We start from the raw sequence: 20958 nt of genomic DNA, 5'->3' as shown, positions 1-20958 counted from the left end.
TCTGCCTCAGCACAGGGGGGCTGGACTAGATGACCTCTCAAGGTCACTTCTAGCACTACATTTCTATGCTTCTATGCAACACAAACAATGCCAGGGAGTGAATACTAGTTGCACACTGCGGGGGCTGAAAAACCTTGTTTAGTGTAGCTAATACTAAATAATTTAGAAATGAATATGAAAATATGGCCCTTCTAATTTCATGTAGCTAAGCAGAAGATAGTGAATGAGAATATCACTCTGACTCTCCCCTCCCAAATCTAGCTGCTGTCCAGCTAAAAAAGAATCTAAAACCAAGTCCTTATAAAGCCAGAGAAATAATGGAATCTAATTGGGCTATATGGCTTCTATCAATCTCTATGTTGCTATGTAAGGATCTGTTCCCGCTCCTACTGACTTCAGTGGTACAGGCAGAGCCAAATGTGGGGCTGGAGGAACCTTAAGAAGTCATCGAGTCCAGCCCTCTGTGTCAAGGCAGGACCAAATAAACCTAGACCATCCCTGACAGGTGTCAGCCCAACCTTGTCTTAAAAACCTTCAATGTTAGGGATTCCACAAACTACCTTGGAAGCCTATGCTACAGCTTAACTACCCTCATAGTTAGAAAGTTTTTCCTAATATCTAATTTAAATCTCCCTTGCTGCAGATTAAGCCCATTACTTCTTGTCCTGCCATCAGGAGAACAATTGATCATAGTTCTCTTTATAACAGCCTTTGACTTATTTGAAAACTGTTATTAGGTTCCCCCTCAGTCTTCTCTTCTCAAGACTAAACGTGCCTGCTTTTTAACCTTTCCTGATAGGTCAGGTTTTCTAAACTTTGTATCATTTTTGTTGCTTTCCTCTGGATTTTCTCCAATTTGTCCACATCTTTCATAAGTGTTGTGCCCAGAATTAGATACAGGGCTACAGCTGAGGCCTCACCAGTGCTGAGTGGAGCAGGACAATTATCACCCGTGTCTTATATGCAACACCTCTGTTAATATACCCCAGAATGATATTAGCTTTCTTCTCAACAGCATCACATTGTTGACTCATATTTGATTTGTGTTCCTCTCTAATCCTAGATCCTTTTCAGCAGTACTACTACCTAGCCAGTTATTCCCCATTTGTACTTGTGCATTTGGTAATAGCTGATCTTTCTGAGTGTGCAAACAAATCAGTCTGGCTATTTACATGGCTCCCATCACCACAGTACCTCACAAACATTAATTTATCCTCACAATACAGTCCTGCTCCAAAATACTCGCTGTTCTATTCAGTTGTTACATACAAAATGTAAGTGTTTTAAATTACACCTCTACCCCGATATAACACAACCCGATATAACATGAATTCGGATATAACGTGGTAAAGCAGTGCTCCGGGGCGGCGGGGCTGCGCACTCCAGCAGATCAAAGCAAGTTTGATATAACGCAGTTTCACCTATACCGTAGTAAGATTTTTTGGCTTCCGAGGACAGTGTTATATGGGGGAAGAGGTATACCTGAAACAGTACTGCTTAAAGTTACACCTGGTACTGTGTGGTTAGCATACAGCACTACTGCCTAGAGACAGAAGGGCCATAAAAGGAGGATGTAAGGGCTTGTCTACACTTGGAAGTTCACCAAAACAGCTATTCCAGAATGAGTGTCCATACAGGTGCTTATACTGCAATAACTGTTCTGGACTAATTATTCTGGAATAGCTGTTTTGGTAAATTTTTAAATGTAAACAAACTCCTAGAGGAAAAAGAAAGTTAACATTTTTCTTGCCTATGTCTTAAGATAAGTTATTCTACAGCATGTTTCAAGTTCAGGGAAATTAATGTTTCATTGAAAATTACTGATCTATTGAAAATATTTTAATGATGAAATAAGCCATATTACAACATACTAAATATTTTGTAACTTGGTCATATTTATACCTCATTAATTTCTGTTTTCCAGCCCAGGTCATCATATACATCACCTACAAAATATAAAGTTAATTAACTCAAAATATGACATTTAATTCCAGTTTTAGAGTTTTATGAAATAACTTTTTCATGGTTTTTTAGACTATGGGGGTAGACGTCAAAGAGGAAACATTACAACAACATTCAAAAATATAAAACATTGCAGTGGATCATGGTACAGCCAACATTATGCTAAAGTAAATGCTTCCATTCTATTGTCCACAATGCCATTGTATTTTTCCTCCAGCTATTTTACTTATTCTGATTGTTTAGGGCCTGATTCTGCTATCACTTATGCATAAGAATCTAACTTATCACATGAGTAACCCCACAGAAGTCAAGGGGAGTACTCATAAAGCAAAGATATTTGTTACATATTTGCAGGATCTGGCTCTCAAGTTTTATACAGAGTGTTTATTATGCAATTGAGACATACAAATATTCACTTGCAGCAAAAGTTACCTTAGTATTTGTAGAATTACCTAAATTTCTCTATACTTGCTACAGAATACTAGCAAATAATAATGTTGTTATTTTAGTAGTCTTAAACATTCTGTAAGACAGTTGGTAAGTTTTTAAAGACTGACCACTTTACACTATAGGATTTTTAATACCATGTTTTTATATTATATCTACATTTACAAGTCTAAAACTCAACAAATATATATATCACCCTTTCAGCTTAATTTATTCAATATATTTTAACCTGAGAGTTAAGCGGCACAGTAATGAAGGCATTAGCTTTTTCACCTCTGAAGATGTGACTTCAAATCTTGAATTAGATCACAAGTGAAAAGGAGTTTGGTGTCTCAAGCTAGTTTCTAGGGGACAGGCGTCAAGATTACAGAAGTGTTGTAAAATAGACACTTGGAATATTAGGTATCAGGCCTGTGGCAGGGCCCAATTTTGTTGCATTAGCAGAGACATGGGATAATTTTCCCAGCAACTCCCTGGTGCTAGGCAATCAATCACTTTCTAACAGACATTATTACAAAATGATTACATTATAAAAGACTTCTCAGCCTGTACAAAAAGTATCATGAATATCATTTAAAACAATATCACTCAGTTTTGGGAAGATTACAATAAATCATTGAAGTTCATGAAAAAGCCCCCTATGTTTAATTTATATATACGTCATGACTACTGCTTTTATCTCCATTCTTTAATCCTTTACTAAATCCTTTATTATCAGAAGATGGACAAGGCACCTCTAAACCCATATTTACATACTTAAGGAGTCACACCAACATCAGATCCTGTTTCTCTTTTATAGAGCCTGATCCAAAACCTACTGAAATTGATTTGAGTCTCTACACTGACTTCAAGAGAATCTGGATAAGGCTCATAATGAACAAATGTCCTTAATAATCAGCAAATGAGCTAAACTCAACATCACAATTAGAAGTAAACTTTACTGGCAACACATTAATAAGCACTGACTTACCATATGTTTTTCCATTAATGGAGCATTTGTTAAAAGTCATTATGTTTTGAGTGATTGTTCCTGTTTTGTCTGAGAAAACATATTCAACTTGTCCTAACTCTTCATTGAGCGTGGTAGTCCGAACCTCAGCAGGTATGTCTTTTTTGGGGTAATACATTTTACGATCCCAATTTATAAAATAGCTGTGTCCAAGTCGAATAACTTCCACGCTTTGGAAAAAAAGACACAAAAACACTCTTCAGAATCATAAAACCTTTCAAATTAAAATATATCAAATGCAAGAGTTCAATCAAATTTGTCTTTACAGTTCAGAGCAAAAGAGCTATGCAAAGTAAACATTACACTGTCATTTAAAAATTTACATAAACTTCATAGTTTTCTGTCATTGTGTGAATGATATGGCATTATCAAGTGAGAATAAAATATGGGCATTCTATATTCAAGAATGTTAGGTCTTTTCAGGTTAATACTTGATGAATGAGTAGAGTTACTTCTTTCGCTCACTGGGTAGAAGCCTGCATTTTTGGAGATAAAGATCACATGAGTTCTATCTACAAAACCATCCGCATGTGGTCAGCTGACAACTGGGCTGTCTGTTAATGTATACAGTTACAGATTATTACAGTTAGACAACTGATCCTAATTGTGAGAGCTACTTACATGCACTGACAACAGGCAGTGCATGTTGGACACAACCCTAATATGCACTAGAGCATAAGTCAGCATAGCTGAGAAGGAGTGGGGTGGCTCTAAGCCATTTTTCTGCCGCCACTAATCCTGGCATTGGTCGAGGGCCAAACTGGTACTCAGTGCACATTAGGCTGCTCTAAGGGTTGCACTGAAGATTGACAGAGTACATTGTACTATAGACCTGTCCCCAGCCTCCAAAATATCAAGGCTTCATGTATTACATTGCAGGTATCCACATATCCAAACTCTTTAGTAATCTATGTGAAATGAGCTAGCAGTCTCAGTTTAGTTCCTAAGAGGCATCACAGGTATCACCATAAATGGCACTAATAGTCAACTCTTTAATGGCAGTGTCAGCAGAGAAGTGAAGGAGTGAAAGGCCTGGTCTACACTAGGCGTTTAAATCGGTTTTAGGAGCCTAAAACCGATTTAACGCCATAACCGTCCACACTAGGAGGCACCTTATATCGATTTTAATGGCTCTTTAAATCGGTTTCTGTACTCCTGCCCGACGAGAGGAGTAACGCTAATATCGGTATTAACATATCGGAATAGGGTTAGTGTGGCCGCAATCGACGGTATTGGCCTCCGGGAGCTATCCCACAGTGCACCACTGACCGCTCTGGACAGCATTCTCAACTCGGATGCACTGGCCAGGTAAACAGGAAAAGCCCCGCGAACTTTTGAATATTTCCTGTTTGCCCAGCGTGGAGCTCCGATCAGCACGGGTGGCGATGCAGTCCGAAATCAAAATAAAAAAAAGAGCTCCCGCATGGACCATGCGGATGTGATCGCTGTAAGGGCAGGCAAATCCGTTCTATCCGTTCTATCAGCGCTCCGTTACAGAAGATGAAATTCAGAATCCTTTTTTAAAAATCTCCAGACAGACGCCATAGCAGGGACTCAGCGCACTGCAGCGTGACAAGCGTAACGGAAAGCCAAAGAATCAAATGGATGCGCATGGACTGGAGGACTGAAGCTATCCCACAGTTCCTGCAGCCTCCGAAAATTATTTGCATTCTTGGCTGAGCTCCAAATGCTTCTAGGGTCAAACACAGTGCCCGCGGGTCAGGGCATAGCTTGGCAATCTACTCACCCACCCCCCACCCACCCCCAGAAGCGAAAGGTAAAACAATCCTCTGACTCTTTTACATGTCACCCTATCTTTACTGAATGCTGCAGATAGACGCGATAGTGCAGCACTCAACACCAACATCCTTGCTCCCCCCCCCGCCATGGGCGGCTGATGGTACAAAAGGATGGAAATCCATCTTCATCATCAGCATAAGCTGATCGTACAAAATGATGGAAATCCATCCTCATCATCAGCCTCAGCTGATGGTACAAAAGGACTGGTAACCGTCCTCGTCATCAGCCTATTGGCCCTAATTTTTTCTGGTGGATGGATGGTGCAATATGGCTGGTAACCATCCTCATCATAGCAACAGGGGGCTGAGCTCCATCAGCCCCCACCCTTCATGTGTAAAGAAAAGATTCAGTTGCCCCTGGACTAGCAGTGGGATGCTGGGCTTCTCTCCTACACACTGCTTAATGTCCTGTCTGGACTATCATAGCAGCTGGAGGCTGCCTTCCACTCATTTCTCACTAACAAGTCAGTGTGTCTTATTCCTGCATTCTTTATTAATTCATCACACAAGTGGGGGGACAATGCTACGGTAGCCAAGAAAGGCTGGGGGAAGAACGGAATCAACAGGTGGGGTTGTTACAGGAGCACCCCCTGTGAATAGCATACAGATAATAATTTCTGCGGGCTCTGACACAGAGCAGGTGGTTCTCTAGCACACTTGCCTATATTAGGCAGCACTGATTCTATTTTTTGATACCAAAAAGGAGGGATTGACTCAGGGAGTCATTCCCAATTTTTGCTTTTGCGCCCCTGGCTGATCGGCCAGGGGCACTTATGACAGCAGCCAATGGTACAAAACGATGGAAGGTACAATATGGCTAGTAACCACTCTTGGCTTTTGCGCCCCTGGCTGATTGACCAGCGGCACTAGCAGCAAATGGTACAAAAGGACTGGTAGCCATGATCATCCTCAGTTCCAATTTATGGAAGGGTTTGGATGGTGCAATATGGCTAGTAACCATCTCTGCTGTCATGCAAAAGCAAAAGCATGCTTCTGTGTAGCGCTGCTGAATCGCCTCTGTGAGCGGCATCTAGTACACATACGGTGAGAGTCACAAACGGCAAAAAAAGCTCCATGATTGCCATGCTATGGCATCTGCCAGGGCAATCCAGGGGAAAAAGGCGCGAAATGCTTGTCTGCCGTTGCTTTCCCAGACGAAGGAGTGACTGACGACATTTACCCAGAACCACCCGCGACAATGATTTTTGCCCCATCAGGCACTGGGATCTCAACCCGGAAGTTCCAAGGGGCGGGGGAGGCTGCGGGAACTATGGGATAGCTAGGGAATAGCTACCCACAGTGCAACGCTCCAGAAATCGACGCTAGCCTCGGACCATGGACGCACACCACCGATTTAATGTGTTTAGTGTGGCCGCGCGCACTCGATTTTATAAAATCTGTTTTACAAAACCGGTTTATGCAAATTCGGAATAGTCCCGTAGTGTAGACGTACCCAAAGGCTCTGGACTACCCCAGGGAGGCACAGTGGCAAGGTGACGTGGGGTAAGTTTGAACTGCTGGTGTCCACGATGTACCTGTTCTCTGGATAACCAGAACATTTCAAATCTCTTGGGGCATGCAATGTAATCTCTTTTCCACAATTACAGTAATTTAAATATATTTGTAGGGATTTTTAAAATGTATATTAAATGCATGCACACAAGCAATAAACCATTCTTAGTCCCGTAAGAGGGTTTTGCATTATAATCTTTTTCACTAAAGCAGTTGTCTGTGCTACTGTAGTTGCATATATTATGTACATGTTTAAGGGCAGTGCGCACATTTACTGTCTATGTAAAGCCATGGAAGTTTGTGTATTGATATTCTGGGTTAGGAACTGGGTTAGGAACTGGTGCTTCAGACTCCATAATTGGATACAAAAATCTTCAAAATGTAAGATGAGTCAGTAGGAAATAGCTTACAAATACCCTGTTCTTACCACCGTTCCAAAGTACCATAAGCAATTTGTGGTGGAGTCCACTGCAGCCAGATGCCACTGCAGGAAGCAGATTGCCCGCATCTTGGCATTTATATTTTCTGACTGCCACTTGGAGCAGAAAGAAGAGAGAGGTTGTACATGCAACTCATTCACTCTACCCCAGGGCTGTTGTTTTTTTAACTTTAAAAATCTAATTTAACATGTACAAGTACATGGAGACATATTTACCACTGATCACTACTAGCAGGGACCTGTAAGCATCATAGCCAAGTAAGCAAGTAACTTTAAAAATTAAAACAGTGTGTGTGCTTCTAATAATAAGAAAAAGATTACAAAAACTTTAAACAGCAAATAGCGCTTTTTTCATATAAACAGAGCCAGCCTAGGGGGAATGGACACAGTTTAACTGGGGGCGGGGGAAAGTACTGGAAAGCTCTTAGTACATTTAAAAAGAACACTGAAGGATAAAAAGATCACAACTTCACTCTGCTATACCCATTATTTTTATGAGCCTGTTTATATTTTGGCCCTGTCAACCATGACAATACTTTTTATTTCCTCTATCGTACATGCCTCAATCAAGCACAAGATTTACTTCTCAGTGACAAAGTGAGGCAATGTATTAGAAGCTCCAACACTGTAAACACTACTCTTAATCCACTACACTTACCCATAATCCAGCAGAAATATTCAGCAACTGACAAACACTGCATCAATTTTATTAACATGGATTTGATGCCTGAAGGAGCCAGAAAACTATTTTGAATCATTCTGCTAATTTTCTACCCTACAAATTGTCTAACTGTAATGTCAAGGCAAAAGACGGTGGTTTTAAAAATAACTGAAAATATGAGATTAGCCATCAAATAATATACATTGTGGATTTTAATTTCTATATTTTTGAAGTTTAAGAGGTGCTGGAATAATGTAAAAATTGTGTGAACAGGAACCTTAGTTAAGGAATAATACCCTCTCAATAATCTTGTTCAGAGTGAGATCAAAGGAAATTTTTACATAAGGACTCAACGTTTAAGGAAGAAGAAATTAAATATGCACATCAAGGACATTCTGAGGAAAAGATGAACAACAAAAATATCACAAAGGTGATGACTCCATTGCTATTTCTCAAACCAAAGCTCAGGTGCAGGGAGTGACGGATGTCCACCACTGCTTACCTGTCAGCTGTTGGAGAGTGAAGAAAGGAGGAAACAAAAGAGTTGACATAATTCAATGACAATGAATTCTAGAAAAGAAAGAAAGAAAGAAAGAAAGAAAGAAAGAAAGAAAGAAAGAAAGAAAGAAAGAAAGAAAGAAAGAAAGCTATTCTCCAATTCTAAGCATTATCTCCATAAAAGGTTTAAGTTTCTTATGTACAAAGTACACAGCAGATCAAGTTTTAAAAGCACAAAAATTAACGGGATAAAGCATAACATTGCAATTATGAAAAAAAGTTGAAGAGAAATAGCCATTAATATTTATATGCTTTATAAAATCATAATCTCTCATCTTACCTCACATACAGGGAAATAGGCACAACTGAGTTGAGTATGATAACGTACGACCAAAATGTGAGAAATCCTGAAAATACAGAACTGTTCACCACTTCACTCCAATAAAGGTAAATTCTGAAATGGGCCCCAACCTGTTGTTCCCATATTGAATTTCCTATTGCCAGAATTATCCCCATACATACCAAAAAGCCAAAGATCTGAAATGAGAATAGCAGAGCTGGTTAGGTTTTTCAAAATGTGTACTACTTCCTAAAATGGATACATGGAAAGGATACATTTCACCTATAGATACATATTGGTATTGCCCAGTCTAAGTAAACAAGTGGCTTAAGATCCAAAACAGAACTACACAAGGCAAAGAATATTTCATTTCCAATAAGATGAGGGGAAAAACTCACTTTGCTGTTCTTTGCCCCAAATAAAGGCCCAAATTCTGAGTCCATAATTAGTTGGTCTCCAGTTAGTCCCCATTCCTTACTCAGTTTGTCTCGATATTGGCTGTGTACAAACCAGAGCCCATGATCCCCTGACCCTTTCACGAGTGCACAGCACATGTGTGTGTATGTATGTACATACATGTATGAGTGTGCCTGCTTTGCACAGGGGGAGAAGCCAAACTGCAGTCCAGAGTCAAAGGGAGGCTAGATCCCCATCTCCCTCTGCTCTGGATCATGGGACAGTTACAGTGCAGTGTGAGGGCGTTTAAGATGCATCACATAAAATCGTTGTAACCATACGCACACTCCCCATGCATGCTGGGGAGCTCTGGGTGCCATCCTGCCTTCCTGAGACACAATATCTCTTGATGCTTTCCCCGGATGATGTAGTTCTACACTGCTAATTTCTATGGGCTGTGTTCTAAAGGCAAATCTAGCCAATAGTGAAGATGTTAGGATCTGGCCCAACATCATTAAAATCCTATATTGTACATAAACTACAAATAGGTGCAGTTATTAGAAGAGTTGGCAAAAAGGTTGTTTTTTTATTGTTGTGGTAAATAACAAAAACCTCAATGAGCACTTGCTATGAGCATTCTTATAAAAGTTTGGTTTAAGATGTGTTTTTCTAAGTCATCGGTAAAGGATTAATTTTAATAGCATGTGGGTACAGAAGAGCTATAAATAACTTTAAAAATTTGAGTAGTATTTAGCCATGTTGGAAAAATTTCACTATTTCTCACATGGAAACATCTCTCTTCATCCACAACCTCATCTATGAATCTTTGGATTTACTCAGTTAAAAAGTTTCTGCAACTCCATAATTTCTCCCATGATCAAAAACACAACACTTAAAAAAGTAGTAGTTTTGAAGTCTGCCTATGCCAAAACTGCAATATTTTGTTTCACTAAGTAACCATAAGGAATTGGATATATCCTTAGCTTTAATCGTAGAGACCAAGTTTGACACAAAAGTGAAATACTCAGTCCGCTGAAGGTTCCTAGTTACAAATTTCTGCACCTGATCTTCACTACCTGTGGATAACCTGTCACAAAAACCAAATTAACAGGAAAGGTACAATCCTGTTCTCACTGAAGTTTAGGAACCAGAACGATGGTGAGAGATAAGAAAAATTGCTGTAAAGCCTTTCTGTGCATTTGTCTTTAGCTCACCATACCAGTAGCCTCATGAAAAGATCCTGCCCTAAAGAACAATGGATTGCTACAGCTTGTAAATACTCCTGTATGCAGGAGTGCTCAGTGACATATAATGGTCTTCAAGATGGATAAACGTGTGTCTTTCAACCTTATGTATGCATCTGTGCTGCAATGCTTTCATATTGGTATCGTACACTGTCCAGAGATATCTACTGATACAGATAATTCCACGATATCTGAAATGATAATTTAGTAGAGTAGATTAATTATGTGGATGCAATGCCCACTGATTTTTCCTGAACTGACTATAATAACTTACCCATAATACTAAAGTATTCATCAGCCGGTCAATGCTTGTTCTTTTAAATTTAGTTCTACCACTGTTTTGCATTAATTTAGTGTCAGGACCTATAAAAAAAAGTAACAAATCTTTTTTTAAATCATTACATGATCAGTTATTTACTAAAATTATTAAATACATTACTGAATTTTTAAAAATACACATATTGAAGCTACTTTTTTCTAATGCATATTCAAGAAATAAATTCTAAAAACTGAGATATCATTTTGCAAATTGTAATTGTCTAAAAGCATTCCTGAGCTTTCACAATAAATTTTGAAAAATATTCCACAGCTGTAGAATGGTGGTTAGGCTGGGAGGTGAAAATTATCATCTAATTTAAAATCTGATTGCTCCAAAATATTTCATTCCAGACTGAGGTAATTTCCAAGGACTTTATTCACATAAAACTACAAAATTAGGAACAAGCTGTTCTGTGTTCTTCACTTGCCTCTGTCCCAGACTTCCTTACACCTCATTACACATTACCTCTCTGAGCTTCTGTTTCCTCATCTATAAAATGGGGATCATACTTACCTACCTATCTAAGCAGGGTTTTCTGGGGCTTAAATTATTAATATCTGTAATGCACTTTGAGATGCTCAATTGGAAGGTGATACAGAAGTGCTAAATATTATTATTATTTTATTCATTTGTTAAGTTTCCACAAGTTCTGTAATGCTGGCCCACAACAAAGCAAGCACTCAGCCTCTCCTCTCATTATGTGTGGTAGTTCAAGCCAAACTTCCCCTCTGCTGGGCTTACATGGAATATAGTCAACTTTTATGTCACTGGAGACTACTGAGTATGTAAAGTAACGTGTATTAACCTCCACATGAATGAAGAGAGTGGTCTTCAAGGCACATCAGCAAGCTGCTGTTTGATGGCAGGCCACAGAATTCAAAAAAGCTCCTCAAAACTGAGGTCCTTTTTAATTCCAAAAATCTAAGAACAAGGACATGCTCAACTAAAGAGCAAATGAACCTGGCCCAACCAATTTATTGGCTACATTCTAGGTACAGATATATGTGTTCTGACACATCTGGGCATTGCCCATGAATTTAAAACCAGCAGTACTCTACATATATATTTGCAGCAAACACATAGCTAAGATTATTCAGGAAGAGCTGGGATGTCTTTTTCGGGTGTGGTTTTAAATGTGAATTCTTCTTGATTGATAATTGTAGTATAGCCAAAGACTCTGATTCATGTCACATGGATATTGATTTGTACAATGTCTTAATTTGACCATATGGAATGTAATTACCTCATATATCATTAAACATACGTATAGTTTAAATTCATCCTGAGGTTCCCTCTATTATTAAACGTGTATAATAGGTTAGTACCCACCGTGCCCAGTCAAGAACTGGTATTCATTACATTAGGTGTAAACACAAAGATAGACACAGTCCATCCATCAAAGAGCTTACAACATAAGACGAGGACTAACAAAGGTTGGATAAGGAAAAAATTTAAATATACACAACTTTTATCTACATATCTATACACACACACATTTTGTTTGGTATTACATAAATTTTGTGTCAACATAATATCAGCCTTCCCTAACTTCCTTCCTTTACCCAACCATTATATGTTGACGTGGAATCGAAGTCCATCTTCCCCTTAATTGGTGGGCAATTTTACAACAACATCCCAATGTGTTGCATCTACCAGACCTAATTACTATCTATACTTTCCTATATCATTCCTAATGCCAGGATTTTCCTTGTCTCCGTTTCTTTGCATTACTAGGACATATGAAATTTTGTAATATGTTTGTGAGCATCTATTGCAATTCTTGTAAAATTCTACTTGCAATTTGCTCTGGGTGAGTAAAATATCTTTAGCTCTTTCATCAGACATCATGGTAAATGGACAGAAAAGTACATTTTCTGCTCGTACTGGTAAAGTCATGACAGTTTTGCAAGGCTGATCCATTACTTTCATATTTATTACATTTTTGTTCAGGACTTTGGAACACTGACACTCTCAGGGACAACTAAAGTTTAAGATGCTTGTATACATAGATAAATTCAAACGGATCACTGTGACACTTCGGTCAAGACAGTTAATCTCTCCATGCCTCACTTTTCAGCCCATCTGTAAAATGGGGACAATTATACCCATAAACTTTGTAAAATATTTCTGAGATCCTAAGATGAAAGGATCTATCTGAATGTGGAATATCTATGCCAGCCGTTAGAGACACCAAGCCATAATGATACATGGCCGTTATACAGGGTACTGGTATGTGAGCACATTAGGGGTTAAAACTGCTGTTAATCCATAAAGGTTGGTCTTACCGGCAAAAATAACCATTCCAAAGCACCAGCCTGTGTTTCTCAACACACAACCTCGTAGCAGCATCTGTTCATTATTGAGCGAGTACCTATTATTTTTCCAGAAAAGAACTCCTGTGAATTTATCCAGCTTGTTGTTAGGAGGTTCACAGACAACAACACCTGTAAAGTGAAAAATTAAATTCTTATCACCCTTTAACACACAGTTTACCAGGATAACATTTTACACTAACTAGAAGTTTCTGGGATAACATTCTTCAGGCTTGTCTACACTTCAGACACTGCAGCTGCACCACTGTAGACACAACCTTCACTGACAAGAGCGCTTCTCCCATTGGTGTAGGTCAGTGTTTCCCAAACTTGGGATGGAACTTATGTAGGGCAAGCCCCTGGCGGGCAGAGCCAGTTTGTTTACCTGCCGCGTCCGCAGGTCTGGCCAATCGCGGCTCCCACTGGCCGCGGTTCACTGCTGCAGGACAATGGGAGCTGCTGGAAGCGGCGCTGGCCAAGGGACGTACTGACCACCGCTTCCAGCAGCTCCCATTGGCCTAGAGCGGCAAACCACGGCCAGTTGGAGCCACGATTGGCCGGACCTGTGGACGTGGCAGGCCCACCCACCAGGGGCTTTCCCTACACAAGCCGCATCCCAAAATTGGGAAACACTGGTGTAGGTAATCCACCTCTCCAAGATGTGATAGCTGGGCCTACAGAAGAATTCTCAGAAATTGACTTAGCACTGATCTATACCAAGGGTTAGGTTAGTACATATACATCTCTCAGGGTATGTGGATTTTTCACAGCCCTGACAGAGGTAGCTATACCAAAATACATCTGTAGGAAGACCAGGCTGAAAGACTAACCAGCTCTTTTATATAACAACAATCAGAGATTCAGTGGCATTTAAAACCTAGGAAGGAACATCACTCTGTATCTACATACATTAATACTATTAAGTTTATTATTTATTTACAGTAGTGCCTAGATGCGCGAACTGAGATCAGGACCCCATTGTGCTAGGCACTGTACAATCATATAATGAGACACAGTCCCTGCCCCAGAGAGTTTACAATCTAAACAGGCAAAACAGACGGAACAGTGGAAGTGGAAACAGAGACACAAAAAAGTGAAATGATTTGCCAGAGGTCACACAGCAGATCACTGGCCAAACAGAGTATTAACTGAGGTCTCTTGACTCCCTGTCCAATGCCCTATCGAATAGATCACACTATCACTCCCTAATGAAACACCTAGTAATACTGATATTAATCTGGCCTACTAGTATAAAGTAGCACACTGTGCTGCCCTGTGGGAGTTTTGCAGTAACTGGCAATTATTGATGTCAGTGCCCCTACAGACTGGCACTCAAATAAGTGGTAGGTTGGATCTTTGGAGTAGTGGGAAGGAAAAAGCTTTCTGCACTGTTCTTGTGTGCATACTTTTTGGTCAACAGCACTGCCAGCTGACACAGAGAGGCAAGATTGTGTTCTGTGCTACAGATAAAGAACTATGGTTAAAGTCCATAGAAAATTAAATAGGCTGAGAAAAGGAAAGAAAAAATTGACCACCAATAACCATTGTGACATTCTATACCTTGGGGAGGCATGCTGTAACCCCCATATTCCTCATTTTCATATAATCGTGATCTTACATATAAAGCATGTCTTGTAAGGTATCAGGGGAAAGGTTATGATCTGCTGAAAGTCATTTCTCTATCCATATACACCTCTACGTTGAGATAACGCTGTCCTCGGGAGCCAAAAAATCGTACTGCATTATAGGTGAAACCGTGTTATATCGAACTTGCTTTGATCCACCGGAGCACGCAGCCCCGCCCCCCTGAAGCGCTGCTTTACCGCGTTATATCTGAATTCGTGTTATATCGGGTCGTGTTATATCGGGGTAGAGGTGTATGTATATAGAATCATAGAATCGTTTCTCTATCCATATATGTGTGAATAATTTGAACAAGAGTATTGTCAAGCTTAAAATGAACAATAGTATTGTCGGTGTTAGGCCTAAAACTTCCAGAAGTTTCACAAACCGAGCCTTGTAAATTTAGCTTTAAAAAGCAAGCTTTGCAAAAGGAAATAGGCCTGTGGTCAAAACGCACTGCAACCAGATAACACATTATGCTGACTCCTATAAAGTGCGATAAGTTGTACCCCCCCAGCACAGCTTGTCTAACCCACATTAACCATATTTAAAACAATTGGCTACAAGAAAATAAGTAAGCATAAATTATACAGTCAAAACGACAACGCTAACCACATTAAAGATTTGGCCTAACCTAATTGGTTGACCTGCTTCCAAACATGGCCAGCAAATACTATATAAAAGAAGGTGTAAAGACACAAGCGTTTGTGTGTGTATGTGTTGACCTAAAAGAGATCATCACTCTTTGTCAGGCTCACATACAGCCACTGAACCGAAGGGACTTGCGCTTCACCAACTATCTGTGCCTGGCCAGTGCAGAAAAAGGTCGACTGAAGGTAATATATCTTTGGAAGAATGCAGGGTAAGATTTCGGAGTGAAGAAGTCTGGGTTGCTCGAGCTGGTTTGATCTCAGGTTGTACTGACACTACAGTATTAAAAGTGGTAGTGTCAGAATTATTTGATCACAGGTTATCTCAATGCTGCAGTATTAAAAATAGTAGTAAGTATCTAATATTACTTGCACTTGTGTTTGCCTCCAGTATAACTTGGCATCTGTATTAATCCTCACTCAGTGATGGTCTTTAATTCTGTTTTTCTTATTCTGTCTGTGTTGTCTTTATAGTCGTAAGTCATTAAAAACCTTTCTTGAGGAATAATTCGTTGTTTAGTTTTTCTTTTGCGGACACTACTCAACCTCATTACATCTGCATTGGGTGGTGGGAAGTAGCGATCACCCAGAGCCCCATTAGGGCCCTGACGTGTGCCTCCTCCTTCCATTAATCTCCACAATATGTATATCATTAATGCATATGAAGTTATGAGAATTGCATAGTATGGTTGTCACTAAAACATGCCGTAAGTTGGGGGAATCAGCTAGATATTAGCTCCCCAGAGGCAACACCAAGGAAAGTAGCCAACGCCCAGGCAGGGTATCAAACAACCCATCAACAGCCATTGTCCAGCAAGGGAGCTACAATGCAATGACTCACCTGCATGAAGCTACACCAGGGGAATTGCTCAACCTTGCTTGGAGAGCCTCAGTAATGCTCACCTGACTCTGAAGGGGGCAATGCGCAAAGCCAAGAGGGAGGAAAGGACATGATAAAAGGAAGAGACGTTTGCCATGCTCTTCCTCTTCTTCCACCTACATTTACAGACATCACACCAAGCAACTGAAGCACTGATCAAAGGAGAGAGCCTGGCTGAAGAGCCACCAGCCAGTTTGTGGTGAGAAGCATCTAAGTTTGTAAGGGCACTGAAAGTGTTGAGATCAACTTAGAATGTGTTTTGCTTTTATTTGACTAAATCTGACTTGTTATGCTTTGATTTATAATCAATCACTTAAAATTTATCTCTGTAGTAAATAAATCTGTTTATTCTACCTGAAGCAGTGCGTTTGGTTTGAAGTGTGTCAGAGACTCCCCTTGAGATAACAGGCCTGGTACATATCAATTTCTTTGCTAAATTGACAAACTCATATAAGCTTGCAGTGGCTAGTGGGCATAACTGGACACTGCAAGACGGAGATTCCTAGGGTTGTGTCTGGGACCAGAGATATTGGCTAGCGTCATTCGGTTGCAAGTAGCTGGGAACAGGTTACATGCCAGAGGCTGTGCATGAACAGCCCAGGAGTGGGGTTTCTCACAGCAGAGCAGAGTAAGGCTGGCTCCCAGAGCCCAGGATTGAAGTGACCTAGCAGATCACCAGTCCGGATAACACCAGAAGGGAACGTCACAACCGTACCTTTGCTTTTAAACAAAGTAGCTCCTGTATCATGAGGAAAGTGTCCCTTTGCTTTTTAGGACTCATTTCTCTACGTTCGCCTGCCGAGAATCGTTATCCTTTGGAAGAACACTATTACAGAAGGTTTATCTACAAGGCAAAAAAACCACTTCACTGCAGTGAGTCATAGAGCCCAGGTCTACCGACTCAGGTTCACAGAGCTCACAGTACAGCACTAAGAATAGCCTTGTAGACATGCAGGTTCCGGTTGGAGTTTGGGCTCTGAAGCCCAGGGAAGGATGTGGGTTTTGGAACGTAACCTCCAGCCTGAGCCCAAATGTCCACACGGTTATTTTTAGCACAGTAGCATGAGCGTCACGAACCCAAGTCTGTAGGCCCAGTCTCTGAGACTCACCGCCACTGGTGGGGTTTTTTTGGCCTGGTTTGTTTTCTTTTGCTATGTACACATACCCTAAGAAAACACCTGGAGGAGAGGCTACAGATTTCTTTCACGATCTTGACATCTCCAGGAATTAAAGTTGAGCATTAGGAGTGGAAAGATGGCCCCTGCCCTTTGAAACCTTTACCTACCAGAGATCCTCTTTAAGATTTTTGCATAGTGAGAGGGTGGGTTTTTTTTAAGGTTCACGTTTCCACTTTCCGGTTGGTGAGGGAGTACCTAATTCCCTGTCATTGTGCAAGCCAGGCCACATTTTCAGTAATATTAAGGTAGAACACAGACTGTATTCTGCATTTCTCTTTATATTTTGGCTGAAAGTGTAAAAGTTCAGCTGGTTAAATGTCGAATATATCAGTCTGAAAATTGGGGCTTCAGATAAATGTGGTACATGATTAACCAGGGTACAGCTTGTGTTTATTTAGAAAGTGTATAGGAATGCCAGTGATTATTTTCAGCTGTCCTAAGATTTTTTCACTACTCTTGTTTAATTTGTTCCATGGTCTGGATTAGAAAATGCTCAAATTTGGAAAAAACAGTAAACACACAGTCCTGTGCTGCAGATGGTGAGATATTCTAAAAGAATTCCATTAATGGCATCTTGCACATCATGTGATGTAAGGCAAAAACAAACTCCTGTTGCAGCCAACTGGGATTAGTGCTTTTGGAGTGAAAACAGAAATGGCAGCCTACAGCTTGTAGGAAGAGAACGCAGAGAGTGACAGAAGGGGCCACCCACTTATACAAAGGTGATAAGCATGCAAATTAATTGCCCCTGGATTTGGTCACATCCCAAACTCAAAGTGCATCTGTCCTTAATTCTCATGCCCTGAGAGTTTGGCCCAACATAAAATGTGAAAAACTGAACTGCACAGGACAATGTCAGACTGCTAAATTCTGTGTAGCTTAACATGCTGTTCAGAAATTTGCTATTATAAAATCTCACGCACATTTGGCTTCACCCAAACTAACCAAATTTGTGTATTTAGTTATGGGGAAGGAGGAGCCTTTTCATTTGCAGAGTTACACAAACAATGGCTATTGTCTCCCATATTTTAAGACCTCTCACCAGGCTGTCCTACTTCATGAGCCATTTCTTTTCCTTTTTGATAGATTTTGTTTCTACTTTGAAAACAACATCTTTGGCATGACCTTTATAACAATGGCTTGGTCCCACAGTTATGTCACAGTTTACTCATATTTCCTACTTTCTAGGGTTAGAAGTTGCCCATAAAAATTTGCTGTGGACTGAAACTTGGCATAACGCGTGTACTGCCTGCCTGAGAGAGAATGGTTTTAAAAATTGTCAAAAAAACCCAAATCTGCTAAGTCATTTATAGGTAATAACTTTCAGTAGGATGTCTCCCGTTGACCTCTCAGAACTGAAACACCAAAGATTATATTTCTCCCCTTCTTCCACTATTAAATCCAGAGTAGGTACTTTGGTCCCTGATTTGCGTTAATATGTGAAGTGGAAATTCCAATATATTACAAAAAAAGCTGTTTTCATGCTTTTTCCAGCCAAACCAAAACAGTCAATTACTGGAGATCTTGCTACAAAGCTGTTTGCAAGATTTCCAGCCCAATGTTTAGAGCAAAGAGTCTCAGTCGCATTTTTTTAAATTTCAGAAAACCGCATGAACTTCAGGATCTCAAAAGAATAAAGCTTCTTGAGGATTATTTAGCATTTAGTCTATCTAGTACAGATTATTTATACAGTGCTCACCACATTGGTATCTGAACACACAGGCCAATCTTATAAATTGTCTTGATAGTTTATAAGCCTAAGCAAAGAATCTGTTGCCTACTTTTTAGCATACCATGTCTGTCTATTAATACATCTTGGAATTACCTGTGTGGCCCGCCAATACAGAATCACAGAAAGGCAGGACTGGAAGGGACCTCAAGAAGTCATCAAGTTCAGTCCCCTGTGCTATGGTGTTTGTCCAATTTGTCCAATGGTGAGGACTGCACGACCTCCCTTGGAAGCCTATTCCAGAGCTTAACTACTGTTATAGTTGGCAAGTTTTTTCCAATATCTAACCTAAAGTTCCCTTGCTGCAGTTTAGGCCCAATAATGTTTTTCCTACCCTTCAGTGGACATGGAGAACAGTAGATCCCTATCCTCTTTGTAACAGTCCTTCAGTCTTCTTTTCTCGAGATTAAACATGCCCAGTTTTTTCAACCTTTCCTCATAAATCAGGTTTTCTAAACCTATTATCATTTTTGTTGCTTTCCTCTGGATTCTTTCCAATTTGTCCACATCCTTCCAGAATTGGACACAGGTATCAAGCTGGGGCCTCACCAATGCTGAGTAGAGCGGGACAATTACTTCCTGTGTCTAACATACAACACTCCTGTTGATACCTCCCAAAATGATATTAGCCTTTTTTGCAGCTGTATCACATTAACAACTCATATTCAGTTTCTGGTCCACCATAACCTCCACATCCTTTTCAGCAATACTACCACCTAGACATCCCCATTTTGTAGTTGTGCATTTGATTTTTCCTTTCTAAGTGAAGTACTTTGCACTTGTCTTTATTAAATTTCATCTTGTTGAATTCAGACCAATTGTCAAGGTCATTTTGAATTTTAAAAATATCCTCCAAAGTGTTTGCAACCACTTCAAGTTTGGTGTTATCTGCAAATGTTATAAGTAAGGCTACGATTTAGTCTCATGTATTTTTAGTAAAAGTCATAGACAGGTCACAGGCAATAAACAAAAATTCATGGTCTGTGACACTTATAATATAAATACCACTGACTAAATCTTGGGGGAGGGGCTGCTGAGGAGGGAGCCCTGGGGAGCCACTGCTGGGCTGCCCGAGCAGCAGCTGGTGCAGCTGGTCCCAAGGCTACCTGAGCACCTGACTGGTGCAGCCACACTGGGGTCAGCCATACTGGCCCCTGCAGAAGTCACAGAATCCGCGACTTCTAGGACCTCCATGACAGACACAAAGCCCTGGTTATAAGCATACCATCTACTCCATTATCCTAGTCGTTAATGAAAATACTGACTAGTACCATACGTGGGTCTGACCCCTATGGGACCGCACTAGATACATCCTCCCAGTTTGACAGCAAACCATTGACAACTACTCTTTGAGTATGGTTTTTCAATCAGTAGTGCAGTCACCTTATAGTAATTTCATCTAGACCTCATTTCCCTAGATTACTTATGAGAATGCCATGCAGCACTGTGTCAAAAGCCTTACTAAAATCAAGGTAGATCACATCTACTGATTCCCCCCATTCCTCTAGGCTAGTAATCCTGTCAAAGTAATCCAATCAAAGAATATTCCTATGGATTCAATAGGCCACAAGGTAACCAATCTTAAAAAAAGAAAACAGCTGACATGGCTTTTCTCATCAAGGAGATACTGATTCTGCTAGTGTTTTAGTATGATGAAAGAGGAGCCTTTTCATAAAAGTCACTTTCCACTTGAGCATATGGAAACAGCTATCCTTTATTATTGGGAGAATCTTTTTTTAAAATATCAGTTATGCTTAGAAAATTTAACTAATTATTTCAGAACCTTCCAAACTTTACTTCTTGAAAATTGCTTAATGCAGTAGTTAACAGGAGAGAGTTTGTCTACCGGCTCCAGCTGGGTACTAGGAATTAGGACTTTTGAGTTTTCTCTCGAGCCTTGCCAAGGATTTATTGTATGACCTAGCTCAAATCACTTTATCTTTATCAGTTTAGTCATTTG

General features: G+C 40.1%; 1 protein-coding gene across 1 annotated transcript in view; it reads right to left on the bottom strand.

The window, feature by feature from the left end:
* Positions 1–20958, bottom strand: part of ATP8B4 (ATPase phospholipid transporting 8B4 (putative)) — a 211505-nt gene that overhangs the window by 58136 nt on the left and 132411 nt on the right. The window contains exons 14-18 of the mRNA XM_044979577.1: positions 12912–13070; positions 10582–10670; positions 8668–8864; positions 3380–3588; positions 1903–1946 (exon numbers count right to left, since the gene is read on the bottom strand). Of these exons, the coding sequence (XP_044835512.1) occupies positions 1903–1946; positions 3380–3588; positions 8668–8864; positions 10582–10670; positions 12912–13070 (698 nt within the window). The remainder of the gene's footprint in view (positions 1–1902; positions 1947–3379; positions 3589–8667; positions 8865–10581; positions 10671–12911; positions 13071–20958) is intronic.

This window comes from Mauremys mutica, chromosome 11 (genome assembly GCF_020497125.1).
Source record: "Mauremys mutica isolate MM-2020 ecotype Southern chromosome 11, ASM2049712v1, whole genome shotgun sequence".
Classification (NCBI taxonomy): Eukaryota; Metazoa; Chordata; order Testudines; family Geoemydidae; genus Mauremys; species Mauremys mutica.
This window is presented reverse-complemented; position numbering and strand designations above follow the sequence as displayed.